Genomic DNA, 19530 nt, shown 5'->3' on the forward strand with positions numbered 1-19530 from the left:
AGAAGAGATACTCACTTCTGATTCCTACTAATGCTGAAGCTAAACTTCTGTTAGCACACAATTCCAGTTACTTACAGACTTACAGTAAGTAGTTCTAGTATACATAACAGCAATGAAACTGTCCATAGGTCATATTGTTACACCCAGTGCATTTTAGTAAAATGGTCAGAAGCCTTCCCCCACTTTCTCATGTTCAAGCATCTTGAAGCATAATAGAATTTCACAGAAAGTGTAACTGGAGCCTACCTGTTCCATTATGATGGCATTTAGCATCTTGATCTTGATGGTTGACTCCGTGAATAGGAAGATGATAATACCTGCATGAGAAAAGCATGGTCAGTCAAGGGTCATACATGAATCTATCCTTAATCATTTCAATTATCTTTGATGAACTTAATTATTTTAATTAAATGTTTTTATTTAGAAACCTACCTAAATGGTGTTACATCAACACAAGACATGAACAATAAGTTACCTGTTATATTGCCTAAATACTTGTATCTGGTGTCTGAAAATGTTACAGATCATAATAATAGATTCTATCTTGATCTTGAGTTGGCTATAATTTATGTACTTTCATAAAATTGAGATCAGAAAAATGAAAGCCTAAGAGATGAGATTCGGTTCTTTTAATGTAATGAATTACATAGATTTTTTATAATCAAAAATTCATTCTCTCATATGTATATCAATTCCCTAATTAAGTAACAATTATGGGATGTCTTGTTTCTGGTGTTCAGAGCTTCAGAGTTTATACCTGGTATGTCTTCGGCCCCTTCTTCAGAAGATAACCTACACTGTTTAAGTTATCCACTAATGTGTCAATATCAGCAACCCTTAAGCCAATTCTATCTGCCAAACTGTATATTTCCTGAAATAAAATAAGCAGATATTGATGCCTTCCTTTAATGAGAATAAAATATATGTAAGACCAGCCAAGGAAACCTAGGTTCATACAGAAATGGAGAAGCAATCTTTCTGCTGCAACTCCGACTGCTTGTTCAGAGCACTTAAAAAGCGCTTTGCTTCTTTTTGTTGACTCATCCCCCCACTTCGACCAAAATCCACAAAACCATGCTCATTAACATACTTATCATACAGGGATTCTTTCATTATTTCAACTGCATCCTGCAAAATATATAATCCAAAGCTTTTAAAAAATAATTAAGAAATGGTTTTAATCCAAAGCTTAGTTGTTCTGAACTAATGGAAGCAATTTAATTAATCTTCACTGGACCACGCCAGTGTATAGAATTATTTTTAGAAAAAATTCATGAAAACTATATTTGACTTTCAACTATTTTAGAGTTTGTAAAAAAGAAAATTATTTTCAAATGATTGCAAGGATATCAAACAAATTTAAATAAATTAATATGAGTAATCATTCAGCTTCAATTAGACAATAGGAACTGGATGACCATTATCAAGATATCCTCTACTTGCTTAACCTGGAAACCAAGGAAAAAAGTAATCCTCTTACCCTGGCATCTTGGGTTGTTATTTCTTCTCTCAACTCCACTCGTGCTCGGGCTTCTGCCAGTCTCACCAGACTCTCTAGCTGTCTTGCTGTTATAGGTGTACCATCACCAGATGTACTACGGTCCCTAAGTTGTAAGTAGAATTTTTGCAGGATTTCTGCAGCTGGTTTTGACATCCTACTTCACATAAAAGTAAAGAGATAATAATAAAAGAAAAAGAATTGCTAATGTAAGCAAATGCCAGTTCAAGGCAGAGATCACATCAAATCACCTGGGGGAGACATAGGTTCTTGCATAAGCAATATATTTACGAAGGAGTGGACCAGGCAATGGAACAAAATCAGCATCCTTCTTGGGGTCAAGTCTCAGCCTTGAAACTAAAGAACTTCCTTTCGCACTCATACCTATCCCTTCAACATTTTGTGATGCTGCATTTACAAATAAATAAAAGTTTCTTGTCAGATTCTCTTTATAAACTGGATTCACTTAAATGTATAAAAACTTTCATAAGAAAGAAAGAAATGCAAACCTTTACCTATACGTGGCTTTTTCACTGCCGGTGAATTTTCTCCATATCCAGCATGAAGCTGCAAGATAGACTCTGGGGTAAATGACATTTGGCTTTATAAAACCTTGGCTCAGGCTTATAAACCTATATACAATGTGGTCAATAAGCTATGTTGTTTTTGTTATAAGGTACAAAAGCTGAAGGAAGGCTCCAAGATATTTTTGTGTAGTTACTCACAGGAATTCCACCAATATAAGGGGCCAGGCAAGATTACTTACTGACATTATGTGCTCCGAGAGTCGCTTGTCCTGCAACTCATCAGGTTTATCAAGCAATATGAAAACCAAATCAAATCGTGAGAGCAAAGCTGCACTCATTTTCAAATTTTCATTGACTGTTTTTGCACGGCTGCAATTGAATAATGAATTTTTATTAATTATCAATAAATAATACAAGTATCATCCCCTGAGAAATAATAATAGAACAACAATGAAACACCAAAAGAAAATCTACGAGTCTTCCAAGTAAGCAATGTAGAGAAAACTGACTTTTGATGAAGTATTTAGCTGACAAGTAAAATCACTTGTATATATAATTATATATGCATTAGTTTATCAGCATGTGAAAATGAATGGAAAAACACAATAATAGATTTCACTAAGTATTACTTATAATGACCACCAACAGGATTTGCCGCTGCTAAGACAGATGTTCGAGCAGATAAACTTGCTACTAGTCCAGCTTTTGCAACAGAAACACACTGTTGTTCCATTGCTTCCAGTAGAGCCTGCGGCGACCTTGATGTAAGCAAAAGATAGCCTAGATACTTTGAGGTCAAATGATAGAAGTAGTCAGGAGAAACCTGATGTTCAGCAGTCATCTTATCAAACTCATCAATACAGCACAATCCACGGTCTGCAAGTACCATGGCACCTGCAGCCAAAGTAGTTGTTAAAAGAAAAAATATAATCATATCTTTCACTATAAAATGAAAAGTAAACATCATGTAGACTAGTCCAACATGTTTCCGGTTCATGGGTGGCAAAATGGATTTGTAATGAGCTCGTTACATGCTCATCAAAGAGACCAAAATAGTATATATCAACTTTCAAATAAGGGAGAGAAAGAATCAACTACCAGCCTCAAAAGCATAATCACTTGTCATGGTGTCCTTCACTACAGCTACAGTGAGACCAGCATTGGTAGTAGCATTACCGCAGACATATATGCCACGTGGGGAAACAGCAGCTGCTGCTTGCAGTAATTGGCTCTTTCCCAGACCAGGGTCACCTGGTAAAAAAGTAGTAACTGTTAAGATTCAATCTATCAAGTTTGACCTCAGAATTTTTAAAAGGATGACCTGGCTATTTGGTTGACTGGATGGCAATGTGATATAAGTATAACCTTATTTGAAAAGGTAAAACAGCTAAGAAGACTTCTTATAATAAAAGGAGCAGATGAAAATAAGCATACCGACAACAATGACATGGATGTCTCCTCTGACTGGGACCTTATTCCGATCCATTGAATGTTTCCGTACACCACCAAACAATGCCAAAGTTATTCCAGCTGTTTAGAAAGCCAAATATTCTCATAAATACAAGATCACATAATCAAATTTGGCAACCCATAAATACTTGACCATTTCCATGTGTCACACTAATCGTGCTACTTGGCATAAGATTTATATCAAGGGGTGGAGTGTGTATGTGTGAATGTGTGTGCGTGTGTGTGTGTGTGCGCGTGGGGGGGGGCGCTATGTACTTAAGAAAAGCAATGTAAGAATTGTTGGAATCTTAGGATTCTTGGATGAACTACTTTTTTCAACTGCAAGTTACTATGACAGGACTTTTTAGGGAATTCAAAAAACATGTCTCACTTCCAATGCAATCTGGATGGATTCAGGTGCCACTAAATTACAACATTACATAGCCAAAATCGATAACATTTTAGATAACAGCATGACAGTATTGAAGAAGTTTCACTCTAGTGCAAATTCAGGGTTTACCTTTAACAAGCTCATGCCCATAAATTGATGGACATATGGATTGAAGTATTTGCCGAAAGACATATGAACCATGTTCTTCTGAAAACTTCACAATGAATTCCAAATCCCTTGGAGAGAATGAGAACAAATCAACCAGCTCTGTTGCTCTAGCATTACTATTGGAGTCTTGCAAGTCCTCAGGCACAGACTGTGACTTAGAATTTTTTATAGAAACTGCTTCTATGTACAAATAGTAGAATCCTTGATTTCTGCTTTTTGATTTTCCTGACAACAATCAAAGATTTCTCCAAACTGTATTACTTATAGAAAACAGGTAGATGTATGCAAGTGTTTGGTTCCAGCTGAAGTTTATTTTCAGACAATGTGTTGATGACCCTTAAATTCTGAATTCATAATTTCTACATCCATGAAGATGCATATTTGTCTGAATGTAATGGCAATAACTCACAGGTAGCATGTTAGCCTTGTCTCTGCCTTTACTAAAAACGAGATATTGTTGGTAAACTTTTTTCCAAACGGCATGGAAAGGAGGGGAAAGGAAGAACACTACGACATGAAAATTCTATGATAAATTAGTTCCAAAGGAATCCCTTTATGGTACCTCCTCCAATATCCATGTAATTATTGATAACTCTTATGATTCCAGTGACTGTTACTACATCTCCAGGAATGCACAAATCAACAAGATCTTCGGTCAATTCACATTCTACCGTTCGAGGAACACGACCTTCTTCATGTTCTTCAAACTTGAGCAGCTCCTGTAGCCTGGAGTTTGTGAAAACAGAAGAAGGGAGAAACCAATTATAAAAATGTAATAGAATGTTGTAAAGATGCGTGACTGACGACTGTCTGGGTTTACTAAGAAAGACTGTAAAAGCTGGCATAAGGTTGTTTTACCTTATTTTCTGAAAATCTATTGCTTGAGCTGAAGATCGAATTGGTTTGAATGTTCTGCTCTTGCAGCCATGTAAAGTGCAAGTCGATGGAGGTGAAAATTTTCCATCAGGAAACATACGAGGGATCTCGGTTGTGCACTTTTCACAGGCAAAATTCATTTTTATCACTAGAGGCTTGACAGTGCTAGCTTTTACAACTGTACCGTGCACAGATACAAGCTTGTCTGTATATGACATCAATTAGCTATCATAAATCATTTTGAAATGCAAGCTACAGAAAGAAACAACAATAACTAAACATTGAAATCGAAGTGTACCAATATAAGCAGCCTTTAAGTTCTTCAAAACAATCACGGACTCAGGGTAGTTGTGGAGACGAATATTTATCTTCATTCCTTCCTCCAAGCTGAAATCCGAACTGCTTAAGAGAACCTGCAGCTTGCAACATACCTCCGTGGTTAAATTAAATTTTTAATAAAAAAATAATGACTAATAAATAAACTTAAAATCACTTCTTTCATCATTTCTTCATACCTGGTGAACTGCGGCACTCATGCAGGAGAGAGCTATTTTAGGTTTATCTGCCAATTTCGCATAGAATTCTTCTATATCACATAACTTTCGAAATTTTTGGAAATCAAGAGGCAAACAGAAGGAACTAGAATCATCCTTCACCTGTTCGTGATTGGAATCAGAGCTGCTAATTAATTTATTTAAATTTTAAAATATTTAACAGAACTTGGCTGCTACATAAGATTGTAAGGTAATAAAACCAAATTATATTAGTCATAATTAAATTAAATCTCTACATTAATTCGTCCATTAATATGCCTTGTTCACCTGATTGGGCACATTGAAAACAGATTACGGATCACTCTCAATCATCTGATTACCAAAATGAAGTCAAACCAAAAATTCAAAAAAAAAAAAAAAGAACATATATAATATGTCTGGAAATTCCAGAGGAAAACAAAGAGAGGAAGAAAGACCTGGTGAGCAAGATCTTGCCCTGGAGGAGCGGAGAAGAACCGAATGAGCTCAAAAATCAGCTTCTCTTCGTCCTTGGAGTACTCGTTTTCGGTGATATAAACGGGCACGATCGAGCCAATGTTGCTTGTATTGATCGAACCGTATTTATCGTTCGCGCTCTCTCCCTGAGCCCCGTACATCTCGACGGTGGTGAAGGTGATTTCAAACTTGGCCACCGAGTGTTCGTCAAATTTCCGACGAGATTTGATTTGTTTATCCGCAACCTTTTTGGCGGGAGAGTTGCGGGAGGGAAAAAATATTTTTCCTGGTTTTATAATTGGACATTTCGACTGCCGTGGGAGCTTGTGGACCGACTTATTTAGGCCTAACATGGGCCGTCTTATGAATATCACTTTGAAATTTTAGAGATTTTTTTCCCTTTTTTGGTATTTAGAATTAGTACATTATTTTTATTTGGTGTTGTGGAATATATTTTACTTTGTGCCCTTTGTAATTGGTGGCCGATATAAAATAGAAAATAAAATATTCAAAACTCTCAACGATATACTCTTATTGATTGAATTGATCGGGAATTGATAATTATTTATTTACTGATTTATATTTAATTATAATATTTATTTTTAAATAACAATTCAAATTTATTGAATAATTTTTTAAAAAATATTGAAGTTTAAAGTTTAAATTATTTTTCTTTATTCTTAGACTAACTCATGGTAACAACAATGATTTACTCTTTTAATGTTTGCCAAACAAACATTTCATTCGATGATACAAGAGTAATATTATTGATTCAGCCAAAAAGCGACGGTAAATTTATATTGAGACCTATGCTTAATTTGTTTAGTTAATTGTTGAGTAATCAACTACTTGAAATAAAAATACATACATATATATATACAAAGAGAAAAAGGAACAAATCTAACGTTGTTTAACGATAAGGTTAATAAAAATGTTAACATCAATTCTAAACTTAAAGGTTATGGTTTGGAAAGATGTTTGATGATTGTATTTATATTTGATATATGGTTAGTATAAAACTTTTATACGTAATTAATTAGTCAAATATTATTGCTTGATTAATTAAATAAAATTAAAAATTATACATCTTAAAAATAAATAGTTAAAATTTATACTTTTGCATATTTATGAGATATCATTACATGATTAAGTGATAATGTCTAGATAATATATATTGACAATGCATTGAATATAAACTCTTAAAAATTAAGATAAATTAAGTTTTCTTATTAAGTCATATATACATATACAAATATATATGTATGTATGTGTATTAAGTCATATGTATATATGTATTAAGTCATATTGAACAAACTAATTTTCACATTTTGATATGTTTTTCATTGGTTAAAAAAAATACGATGCTCAAAAAATTCTTAAACTATTTACAAAATTTTAAATAAGTTTTTATTATTATATTGCATATGAGGAATTGACTCATTAATTGTTGTATAATCTATTGTCTAAATAGCAGGGTTCAAATTTCATTTTCTCCAATAAATAAAATGTTTTTACTTTTTTTTGTTTAATCAAGTACATATATTTTTATTTTAAGTTAAATAACACTTTATGCCTAAAAGTTAAGTGATTGTTATTAATCAAAATATTACTTGTTATTTTATACTCGCATGACACTAACGTGGTATTGATGTGAAAAATGAAAAATATTACATAATCGTGTTATCATATCATGTCAACGTCACGTAACATAAAATAATAAGTTAAATAACACTTTATGCCTAAAAGTTAACTGATTGCCATTAGTTACAATAACACCTGTTATATTATATTTACATGGTTTTGATGTGGTGTTGATGTGAAAGATAAAAAATATCATATAATCATATTATCATATTACATTCGCATATTATGTCAATGTCACGTAACATAAAATGACAAGTGACATTTTTAATAAGTGAACAATTATTCATGAGAGTTTATTTGGTATAAAATAAAATTACAAAGTTTTTTTTAGCTCAAAAAGAAAAATATAAAAATTTCATTGAACGTAATAAAATAATAAAAAATTATTTAAATTTTTAAAAATAATTTATAAACTTTTTTTAAATATTATGCAAAAAAAAAAAGAGTTGATAATATCACTTTGGCAAAATAAGTTGCTTTGCATGATTAGTTTGACAAATAAGGTAAGTTGCTAAAATAAAATAATATATCTATGAAAAAAGGTACTTAAAAAGAAAATCTATGAAAAAGGGTTATTTGGATTCTAAGTTGAATCTTTGTGCCAGTTTTGTTATCAAGTTATATTTTATTTATTGTTTAAAATTTAAAGCACAAAAGACATAATATTTTAAAAGGTGTTGAATTATTTAAAAAAATTAAATAAGCTTTTATTTTTATTATCTTTAATCGAATGATTGTATTTTATTTGAATTAAATAAGATTTTATAATTAACAATTAATTAATTATGATTATTATAATGACATAATTATTTGATATTTTTTTTATCTTAGTGTCATATAATATAAAAAATGATAAGTAATATTTTAATTAATGAAAATTAATTAACTATTGTAAGAATTTATTTGAATCAAAATTTGAATAATTTAAAGATTTTTAAAACAAGTTGAGCCATCATTTAATTTTTGTTTTATAGATGATAAAATCTATATTTTCAAATTAATTTTTTGAATTTAGAGAAGAAGGTTTCAAACTTTGTTCTTTTAAAATAAAGATTATATACCAATTAATTAATTAAATGCTAGTGTGCATATTCCCAAATTAGTTAACTTGATGTTAATCCAAGTTAATCACATGATAGTTAACTTTTCCAACTTCATAATAAGCTGACACGTGGAAAATCACAAATCAACACTAGTCCATCACCTGCTCTTTTGAACTAAACCCTTCCGATCTCCGCCACGTGCCCACAAGATCGTCACACATTTTAAAGGGACCCGAAACCAAAAACCAGTTCCGGGAAACTCCAGACACGACCTCCCCTTCCCTTCCCTCTCTTTCTCTCTCTCTCCCCAAAACCCTACCAGGATTTTTCAATTTTTTACTCTTGAACTAGGGCAACTCCATTTATATTCGAGCATCAAAATCAAGTAAACGACGGTACACAGCTCTTCTGTTTATTAATTTTATTCGCTAGTGTATCTCTTTACTAATTGGGTTTATATCAGTTTTTTTTTTGAGCTGTTAATGGTTTGTTAGGTTTTGTTTTTTTAGTGAATTAGGGTTTTTAATGTTTTCAGTTTATTTTATTTTTAGGGTTCTTCAATGTCGAAAAAAATTCCTGAAGAAATCGACTTGAACTGTGATGCTCTTCCGGTTGACCGAGAAAACGAGGATAATGATGTAAATGATGAGGAGCCGGCCTCTGGGGCGGGTACTTCTTCAACCAAAACCCTAACAGAACGAACAGTTGATGGGGTTGGGGTCTTTGGAAAGGATAATGAGTCCGCTGGTGGGATTGATGAGCTAGGGGAAGAAAGCAAAATGGAAAGTGTGAAACATAAAGGGATTGATTTGGAAGCTGATATTGGATCCTTAGGTGAAGAGGTTGATGGTAAAGTTAGTGCCCGGTTTAGCTCGGGTGGGGATTCTTTGATGGAGGTTGATGGAGGATCAAGAGGACGTGGAGACGGAGAGAGTGTTTCTATTGAAGACAAGAAACCAGTGGTGGCTGAACAAATTGCTATGAGATCTTCTGGTGGGGTAGCTGAGGATCTTAATTTTAGTGTGTGTCCTAGTGAGGACACGTTGATAGAGGGGAATTCTGTTAGGATTCAGTTGAGCTTGTTTGCTGATAATACCATTCAATCTGGTATTGCTCATGATTTAGGTTCTGATGATGCGAAGCCTCTTTCTTCAGGATTAGGTCCTGGAAACTCTTTACCTTATGGGGAGCAGAATGTGAGTTCAAAGGAAGGATCTTCTGGCAGATTAGAAGGTCGGGATATGGAGATTGATACACCTGACGATACCAACGAAAGAAATTTAATTACTGCCATCCAAGACAAAGGGGACAGGGTTATTCAGAATGCAGAAAAAGGGTCTAATCTGTTAAATGATGCGGTAGACTTGAATTCATGCACAAGCACAGACGAGGATGTATCTGATGATGCTGATGCAAAACCAGAAAAACCAGAAGAACCTGAATTTTGTGTCTCTGATTTAGTCTGGGGTAAAGTAAGGAGTCATCCCTGGTGGCCGGGACAGATATTTGATCGTTCAGCTGCCACAGCGAAGGCGAAGAAGTATTTTAAAAAGGACTGTTATTTGATTGCATATTTTGGTGACCAGACATTTGCTTGGAACGAAGCATCACGGATCAAGCCCTTTAGGCCCCATTTCTCACATATGGAAAAGCAGAACAATATGGAAGAGTTTCACTATGCTATTGATTGTGCTTTGGATGAGGTTTCTAGACGTGTGGAGTTCGGTCTGGCCTGTTCTTGCATTTCCAAGGAAGCATATGCCGAGGTTCAAGCTCAGATAATTGTTAATGCTGGGATCCGAGAAGAATCTAGTAGAAAAGATGGTGGGGACAGATTTTCAGGTGTTGCTTCTTTTGACCCTTTTGAACTTGTTGAGAGGATAAAAGCACTGGCCCAATCACCTTCTTATAGCGAGGTTGACAGACTGCAATTCATAACATCACAGGCACAATTGTTGGCATTCCATCGCTGGAAGGGTTACTCTCAGCTACCTGAATTTCAAAACCTTTGTGGATTGTTGGAGACTGATGTGGAGATACCTCTCTCCGAAGAAGTAAAGAAACATTGTGAACTGATTGGAGATGATGTTCCTAGTGTTGAAGTTGACAAACAGGTGCTTTCTGAAAGAGAGAAGTCAGAGAGTCAAGATGGCTCTTCTCAGAAACAAAAGAAAATCCCAGGGGACGCTAAAGTTTCCAACAAAAAGGAGAAAAGCTTGTCAGAGTTGATAGCTGAAAGGCGCTTGAATATGCAAAATGGAAAAGGGAAATTGACTAAGAAAGCTGGTGACAAGTTAATTTCTTCATCCCCTGCTAAAAAACTAAAGGTGGTTGAGTCTGTGCGTGATGACTCAGCATTGAAACAGAATAGAAGTAATGCGTCAACAGGGTCTGTTGATAAGTCTCTGCAGTCTAAACAAACTTTCAGAGTTGGAGCTAGCATACTTAGGGTTGCAAGCCAACTGAATGGTTCAAGTTCAACAGTTTCAACTCCAGTACTTAAGCATGGTGATGGGACAACTAAAAAAAAGTCTGCAGTTAATAATGAAAGTAAAGGAAAAAATTCGTCTGGTAAATCTCCAGGGAAGACGGCTTTTCAAACAAATATGTCTTCCGCTGATGAGATGCTCTCACAGCTTTGCTTGGCCGCAACAGATCCCCTGAAAGGGTATAGTTTTTTGTCCTCTATGGTTTTTTTCTTTATGGAGTTGAGGAATTCATTTGCTATGGATCTTAACAGCTCTGAAATGTCTGAACAATCTTCAGAACAAGGAACTGATGGCGAAATAGGGGAGAAGTCAACCAGGTTTGAAGTTACTGGAAAGTCTGAGTTGACTTCAATCAAAGACACCTGTTGTTCTGATAGAATAATCCAGTGCCTTCCTGAAGAGCAATTAGCAGTTGACAACCACAACCAAACCACAGAGGTTTCTCTGGACACTCCTAGTGAAAAGGGTTTTTCTGTCATTGAATCGCAACCGGCTGCTCAGGCAAGTCCCAATTTGGATTCTGAACAGAAATGTACAGTCACAGATGAAAATCTTGGAATGGAAGCAGAGAAACGGATAGAATACTCAGATGAAAGTTATACAGAAGATCTATATCCAACTGCTTTGATTTTGAATTTTTCAGACTTAGAATCGGTTCCTTCAGTAGAAGACCTGAATAAGATATTTAGCCGTTATGGGCCTTTGGTTGCGCCAGGGGCTGAAGTGTTAAAAAAGAGCGTCCGTGCCAGAGTGGTTTTTAAAAGACATGCAGATGCTGAAACAGCTTTCAGCAGTTCTGGAAAATACAGCATTTTCGGACCCTCACTTGTTAGTTACCGCCTCAAGCGTCTGGCTTCTGCACTGCCTAGATCATCTCCAGTTGCAACTAAGCGAAGCAGAACAGATGAAACATGTGGAGATGGAAGTACTACTTGATGCCATGGATTCTAGTCAAGTTGATGTAAAGAGAGGTTAAGCATTCACACTCAAGGTTTGAACTTCTAAATGCTTTCCTTTATGAGGTTATATAAAAGTGACAGGTTGTATTGGTTTAAAATGGTAGGATCAGACAGTTGACGTAGCTATTTCTTTTGCAAATTCTTCACAAGCAGGTTAATTTATATGACTGACCATCTTGCACATTTTGATTTGCTGTAGTGAAAACCTTTTTTACATTCAGTTAATTTAAGTTTATGCACTACCACCTTTTGCAATGCTCTCTCTCGGGGTTTCTAAGTATAACATGGTAATTAAGGGGGGTTGTATAGAAATTTTTATACTAAAAGCATCAAAGCCTTTGAGTATGGTTTGTAATTGCCATTTTTCACTTCCAAGTAGGGTTTCTTGCTGAAGCTTTGGGCTTGTTGAGGTGGTTCGGACATTCTTGAAACTGCAACAGCTTCAGATGGAACATGATCTTGGCTCTTTGAACAGTCTCATTCGTGATGCTCATCATGGGTTGCATGCTTCTTCCCGACATCTCATTGGCTTGTAATCATGAGATTTTAAGGTTGGCACTTGGCAGCGCCTTCCCATCATCACGTTACTGCTCATCTAACAGGAAATATATTATGGTTTAATATTAGGCCGTAAATCATCAGTCATACTCAATGCTTCCTTCTCATTCCCTCTGGCCCGAGATAATTGGGTGGGTGAAATAGTCACTTAAATCAGGAGCATTGAATAAGTAAAAAAAAAAAAAACAGGCTGTAAATTGTACTCTTTTGAAGACAATTAAAATATGCGCAAGTTTTTCATTAGGTTAATTTGTGAAAAGGTTAATTATTTGCGGAAAAGATACCCTGTTACTTGTCGTATAACGTTTCACCTCAAAATATGGCATTTCCAATCCACTTCTAGATAAAATGAAAATTGCTCTTTACTCACAAAGCAACGATCTGGACCCTCCATTCAATTCTTTTACAGCAATATCAAAATCTTGGAAACCGTTGGATGAGGACCTAAATGATAAATCCGTGTAACGGATTGAAAATAAAGTCTCCCAATTAAAGATAAAATCAAAATGGAAAATCCAACGTCCATCCTGCTGATCACCGCACACATGTAACCGGTCCCACAACGTCTCAAAAATTCGTACCTACACCTCGGTGAAAGTGCCATATACATCAAACGCTCCCTATTTTTTCTTTTTCTTCGCATTATTTAATAAATTTAATTTTGAACTGCCTCTTCTCCCAAATTCAAAATATTCACTTCTCCTTCGTCTCTTCTCTCTTTCACGCATCTCTCCTTCAATTCTTGATCTATTACATAAAATAATTACACCTTTAATCGCCTTATTTCCTATTCGATCTGATATTAATCTCCGTCGGGAAAATGGGTGATTCTGAGAAGCAAAGCGACTTCGATATCAAAGGGCTGAGCCTCATCGACGTTTCGTCCGAAGACGATTGCCTCATCAATTCGCCTCTCTGCGATCCCATAAACCCTCAATCCTCAGGTTTCCCCTTTAATTTTATATTATTTTCTCTTGACTTTGCATGGGATATCAGAGAAATGCTAATAATTCTGGTTTTTTTTTTGAAAATTTGATTTATTTGTTTGATATCTTTTAATTTGAACTTGTTTGAGATTTATTGGTTATTGCAGGATTTATGTTTCATCGGAAAAGTACTTGATTTGTCTAATACTTTTAATCGTGTTTTAAATTGATTGTGAAATGCGTTTTGGCCGTTTTATTAACGGTAATTAGCTCCAAAAAAATCATAGATATGAACCTAATTTTTCATGATTCGTTTGTTTCTCCGGGTATTCGTTATACAAATTGTTTCCAATAAACCTTTAAATTAATTGATAAATGGATTCTTGTTGGTTTGTTGAATGCAATTTCTCATTACCATTTGATAATTTGGGGATTTGCTTTTTCACAGATAAAAGATGATGATCCTCATTTTGTTTTACGTGTTTTTTATTTGAAATTTAATCTCATTCTCTCTCTCTTTTTTCTTTTTCTGACAAATTGGATTTTATGTGTTGTAAAGGGAAGAGGAGTGGAACCAAAAGTGTTAGATTCGCCATGGATCCCGACAGTGCAGAAATCTCGTTAGGCTCCCTTGAAGAAAATGGAAAGTTAGAGGAACCACCGGATTCTTTGGAACAAGACAAGACGAGTAAGAATGGAAAATATAATTTACGCAAAAGTTTAGCATGGGATAGTGCTTTCTTCACAAGTGCAGGTACAAATTGGATTTCATTTACACTTAAACGAGTCATGATTCTAAATTTCCTGTTTTGATATGATTTATATCCTGTCTTTTAGGTGTTCTCGATCCAGAGGAGTTGTCTAGCATGATTGGAGGCAATGAGAAAGGTGAAATACACACATTACCTGGGATTCGAGAGGATGTAAACAAATCTTGTGATTCGTTAACAACATTGGATAGTGAAACTTTGACATTGGAAAGTCTTGAGGCTGATTTATTTGAAGATATAAGAGCATCAATCCAGAAATCTAACAAAGCATCCAACATTGCAAATTCAAGTGGCAAAAAGGAATCGAAAACAGCAGATACGCCAACTGTGTCACGTAAGTATAGTTTGTTTCTCTTTGTCTCTGCATTGTTATATGCTGGCAAACCCAAAGATTTTGCTCCGAGGCCAAAATTACATCTCCAAATGATTTTTTTTTGGATAACTAGCATTATATTTAACCAATAATGCTGGGGAAAACCTGCTATCAAAACAACATAACAACCAGAAAAAGAAAGTTTAGTGACTACCCCTTACAACAATGTTCCAATTATAACATAAAAGCTGGTTAATGGGGGAGTCAGGCACTTGAATAACACCTCTTAAACAAATCTTCTCATTAAAAATAATAGAATGCAAAATAGCATCAGCAGTAAGAGCAGAAAAGCCAAACTTCTTCAAGTTTCAAATCCCCCCAGATATGATAACAAGTTTGCTGACCAGGCCACCCTTAACAAGATAGCTGCAAAAGACTTGCCTCTAGAGTGAGCAACTTAAACTCTTCTTGCCAACAACCAACCCTCCTTTAGATAATCAGCTTTTCAAGATTTTGGCAACAAATATCCTTAGAGGAATTGTGGGTGAAAAAAGTTGTGATCTCTAGTCTCTTCAGCATCATAGAAATTACATGTTGTTTTATGAAGACTAATACCCCGACTTCTGATACGAGAAAGGTGTACTCTAAAGTAATAAGCCAAGCAATAAATCTATGCTTAGGAAGAGAGAATTGATTCCACACAAGTTTGTGCCAAACTACTTTAGGTTTCATAGCTCTAAGCAACTGCCAAGTATCAGAAGCCTTGAACATACCACTCTTTGAGGCCTGTGACACCACAATATCATCAGCTGAGCTCAAAGTAAAGAAGAGCACATCTGCTGAACTTGCCTAAACTCCTGAGACTCACGAGAAGGCCACATCCAGCTACCATTGCTAATAAGAGAAGCAACCTTTGCATCTTCAGATATATCATTCTGTTATAAAGAACCTCTGCCATAAATAAGAAGGAAAGGGCCTGATGGGAGCCAATCATCGTACCATAAAGAGACGCTGAGCCCATTCCCAATTTTGTGCTTATAAGGGTCCTTGCAGTTGGCCTAAGATTTAAAAGCTTCCTCCAAGTCCAGCAACAGCTTTGAGTACAGCTAATCTTCCAAAAACTCCTGCCTTTTAGGAGATAAGCTTTAGTCCAGGCAACCCAAAGAGAACCATCTTGAGTAAATAAAGCCCAGATGTGCTTAAGGCCACAAGCAAGATTCCAAACTTTGAGATCCTTAAAACCAAGACCGCCTTCATTCTTGGAATAGTTTCCCAGCTAAGTTTGGCACCCCTAGTATCACCATCTTTACCTTTCCATAATAAAGAGGAGAAAATCTGTACAGTTCTTTTGACAAACTTTTAAGGGAGAAGAAAGATGCTGCACCAGTAGTATTGAAAACTAAAAAAATTGATTGCATCAGCTGCAATCTTCCAGCATAAGAGAGCCTTTGAGGATTTCCCTTGAGGAAAATGTGATCATGAGGTTAAGAACACTTATATTCTACTTATCCCTAGATGGGGAAGATGGAAACTACTTTTTCAAATGTCCATAGGTGCAAATGAACATGCCTTCTAGGTCCAGACCATATTTCTTTGTGAATCACATAATTGCATAAAATGCCTTATCTAGAGTCTTTCATTCACATGCTGAGCTTTTTTTTTTTTTTTGTCTTCTTTCTAAATAAGATGAGATGTAGGGTGTAAATGAACATGCTAGGCATACGTGATCATTTCAAAAAATATTTTCAAACTGACAGTGCCCTGTTTTCTTTTTCATTTCCAGATTCAAAGAAGGTAGAATTGGCTACTCAAGATAAGGTGAATTAAAGAATTGTCTGCAGTAAACTTTCATTAATTGTTACTTGTATTTTTCCAATAACATTTTTGTGATTTCAGATGAAGCAGAAAGCTGCTCCAAAAAAGCCAAACATTGGTGTGAAAGACTCTGGGAAAACAATGAAGCAGGTTTCTGTCCGTCCACAAATTTCTCAGGTACGTATTGTGCTATGTCATGCGAATAAGTAGCTGCAAGTTGTATAATCTTTTCTAGTTGAGATAGAGATGAATATTATTTAACAATCTAGGTTGTTTTAAGTGAGTTTTAAACTTCCAAATCTAAATTGTTAGGTTAAATTGACTTACACAGCAACATTCTCAGAAAACTATACTATAAGCCTGTAAAAGTTCTATGCAACTGCTGAATATGCAACCATATAACTGCTATTTAGCACAACTGCAACTCTGACTTTGTTTTTGGTTTTACCAATAGTCTTTTGCTAGAAGTGGAGAACCAACTTCATCTCTTCATAAGCCACCAAAGGTACTAAGCAGGGTTGTTCCCCTCTCAACAACACCAATCAAAAGGGTTTCCTTGGGTTCTAAGAACGTCAAAATGGAAAAGGATGCAAAAAGTGTGACTGGTAATTCAGACTACAATATGTTTAACTTAGTTTCATGAAAACAGAAGAAGTTATCGTTCTCATGTTTCTGTTTAAATTACTAAATTCAATTTGATGGTTGTAGGTAGAGGGAATACAGTTTCAAAGACTCCTGCTTTGGGTGGTTTAAGAAATATTGTGCCTAGGCCTACATTATCTTCCAAGTCTTCTTCGTGCTCTCCAGTCTCAATTAAAACAGAGCTGACAACTTCTTGTTCCTCACTTGAGAGCTGTGCCAGTGCTTCATCTGGCAGAATTACTAAATCTTCCTTGAATTCGATTAAACGAAAGAACGACTCCGGAAGAGTTAGTCCATCTTCCTCTGGTTGCACTATCAGCACCCCATCGAAAATTGCATCAAAAGGTAAAAATCAAGCAGGAAGTTCAAGGCTCTCAACTTTTTCGAAGTCTTCTACCAAGCTATCTTCCAGTATATCTCCTGCTAGCTCTATCAGTGAATGGTCCTCAGACTCATCATCATCAACCTCTACTGTTAATCAAAGGTCTAATATTGTAAGACCTAGCCTTGGCATTGGCTCTCGCAAAGGACTTGGTACAAATAGGGACGCCCACCAAGTTTTGGATTCTCAAGACCATCCTACTGGTCAGTGCTCAATGGGACATGGTGCTGAGGTTACTGGCTCACTTGATGAAAGTGTAAACAAAGTTTCAGCTGGAACTAGTGGGCTTCTTCATCCAGCTTCCATGAAACCCTCCGGCCTTCGAATGCCATCACCAAAACTTGGCTTTTTTGATGGGGTTAGTTCTTAATTTTTAAAATTTCTCTGTTTAATAGATAGGAAGTGGTTTTCGCCAAACTATTTTCAAGAATAAGCAGATGGAAAATCTCATTTCAGAATCTTCTGCTGAATAAAGAGGATACAACTTTTTTATTCTATTATGAAATCTAAATGAACAAACCACCTTTTGTAATGTTTTGAGTCTTACTTTGCTTTGTTCGGAAAGTACTATAATCTGTGAAATTGTGATGGATGTAGGTAAGATCATCAGGACGCACTCCAAATGGGAGTATGCTGTCTCATCCTGGTGTACCTAATGGCTTGCCTAAAATTGGAGCAAAAAGCACTAGTCCTAGTGGGAGCTTAAACAAGGCAAAGATTGGAAAGCTTCAACCTGTTAGAACTCTGACTGCAATCCAGAGCCCCAAGGTTGATGTTAAGCAAACTTCCTCTGCTGTGAAATCTAGATCTTCCTTGACTATTCAAAAATCTCCAAATGCTGCAGCAAAGGTATCAAGTGCTTTAAGAAACCCCAAAAGCAGCCCCGGCATATCTCCAAAATTTCAGAATAAATCATCTTTGAAAACTGGTAGAGAAAGTTACTCAAAGGCTCAGGGCATTGGTACGGCAGAAAAAATTGTGAGCCCGGGTTTTCCAAAGCAAGTTGTAGGCCTGGGAGGCAAGGATGGTGCTCGCATAAAGGACACCAAGATTGTTCCTCTTGATGGAGTACCTGAAACCACTGATAATTTAACTTCCAAATCTGATGATCAGAACACAATCCCATTGAAAGTAGCTGCCGAAAATGAAACATACAGCCATTTATATCTGAAGACTGATACACTTATCCTTTACAACACCAAAAAAAAGGAAGAAGCTCATATTGAAGATCAAATTGCTGGCACCGCGGAAGGGTATTTATCTTCAGACACTCAGAAAGAACCCAATGCTGATTCTCATCTTGCTCATGGTGACAAGAAGGTTGAGAACTGTTGGTCAAAGCCCATTCGCACTTCTCCTTCCCCTATGACTTCTGAAATTATGGCCGGCTCAAGGAGACCTTTCTCAGTCAAGGATTCTTTTTACAATATGGATACACATACACCACTGGCAGTTACACCAGGATCAGCAGTGGGGGTGGACAAGATAACCACATTACAGTCTCCAGAGAGCATTTTACCGGAGTACAGCTAAGACAAGTGCAACACTCTAGTAGCAGATTTTTTAAGGTACCTTGATATGGTATCATCTCTCAATTATTCTTATTGGGAGTTTTTAGATACAACATCGCCTTGTAGATTCTGTACTACTCTGTTAGCTCAGTGGAATTTTTACTTATATCGAGTAATGAGAAATCCAGATTCGATTTTCACCATGTTCGAATCTGATGTTCTGGTTTCATGGAGTGCTTCTGATAGAATTTCAGGGCTGAACTTGTAGTCTTTCGATTTGCTTAGTTCATGATGCATCTTGTGTCCACACATGTTTATCATGCAATGAGAACAAGCATTAAAGGAAAAAGTTTTGGTCGCGTGAATATAAGATTTTGTGCCCACATCATGAAAATGTTTGTCACATGGATGCATATTTATTACTACTATATTTGAAGTCCAAAATCTGGTAACTTACCAAAACAGCACTTGACATTGTAGTCCAAAGTGGCGCACTTAGAATGTTCTTCCTTTGGTCATGTTGTAGTAGATATTGTTTGTTTTATCTTTTACTTCGTGTTTTAAATAATAGACATGTTTG

At 35.7% G+C, this 19530-nt stretch overlaps 3 protein-coding genes across 6 annotated transcripts; 2 read left to right on the plus strand and 1 right to left on the minus strand.

Annotated features, from left to right (window-relative positions):
* LOC18597897 (probable DNA helicase MCM8) lies at window positions 19–6173 on the minus strand. 2 transcript variants are annotated; one of them, XM_007027184.2, is made up of 17 exons: window positions 5880–6173; window positions 5425–5565; window positions 5208–5322; window positions 4892–5114; window positions 4596–4759; window positions 3995–4258; window positions 3460–3555; window positions 3124–3276; window positions 2849–2919; window positions 2655–2773; window positions 2265–2394; window positions 2014–2065; window positions 1750–1906; window positions 1481–1655; window positions 958–1128; window positions 758–871; window positions 19–317 (listed from the first exon to the last, which is right to left on the minus strand). In XM_007027184.2, the coding sequence occupies exons 1-17, from the start codon at window positions 6057–6059 to the stop codon at window positions 267–269; spliced, it is 2376 nt and encodes a 791-aa protein (XP_007027246.2). In that variant the 5' UTR covers window positions 6060–6173; the 3' UTR covers window positions 19–266. The 2 variants fall into 2 exon arrangements, with proteins under 2 accessions (XP_007027246.2, XP_017977545.1); XM_018122056.1 differs by having other exon boundaries at window positions 2008–2065.
* LOC18597898 lies at window positions 8839–12840 on the plus strand. 3 transcript variants are annotated; one of them, XR_001928127.1, is made up of 3 exons: window positions 8839–8980; window positions 9137–12065; window positions 12413–12840. XR_001928127.1 is itself a non-coding variant. In XM_007027188.2 (3 exons), the coding sequence occupies exons 2-3, from the start codon at window positions 9146–9148 to the stop codon at window positions 11362–11364; spliced, it is 2121 nt and encodes a 706-aa protein (XP_007027250.2). In that variant the 5' UTR covers window positions 8839–8980; window positions 9137–9145; the 3' UTR covers window positions 11365–11826. The 3 variants fall into 3 exon arrangements, 2 of the variants coding, with proteins under 2 accessions (XP_007027250.2, XP_017977131.1); XM_007027188.2 differs by lacking the exon at window positions 12413–12840 and having other exon boundaries at window positions 9137–11253; window positions 11352–11826; XM_018121642.1 differs by lacking the exon at window positions 12413–12840 and having other exon boundaries at window positions 9137–12275.
* Window positions 13266–19177, plus strand: LOC18597899. Its single transcript, XM_018121643.1, has 8 exons — window positions 13266–13535; window positions 14077–14271; window positions 14355–14621; window positions 16384–16418; window positions 16497–16592; window positions 16870–17020; window positions 17124–17797; window positions 18037–19177. The coding sequence occupies exons 1-8, from the start codon at window positions 13412–13414 to the stop codon at window positions 18970–18972; spliced, it is 2478 nt and encodes an 825-aa protein (XP_017977132.1). The 5' UTR covers window positions 13266–13411; the 3' UTR covers window positions 18973–19177.

The sequence above is a fragment of the Theobroma cacao genome, chromosome 5 (assembly GCF_000208745.1).
Source record: "Theobroma cacao cultivar B97-61/B2 chromosome 5, Criollo_cocoa_genome_V2, whole genome shotgun sequence".
Classification (NCBI taxonomy): Eukaryota; Viridiplantae; Streptophyta; class Magnoliopsida; order Malvales; family Malvaceae; genus Theobroma; species Theobroma cacao.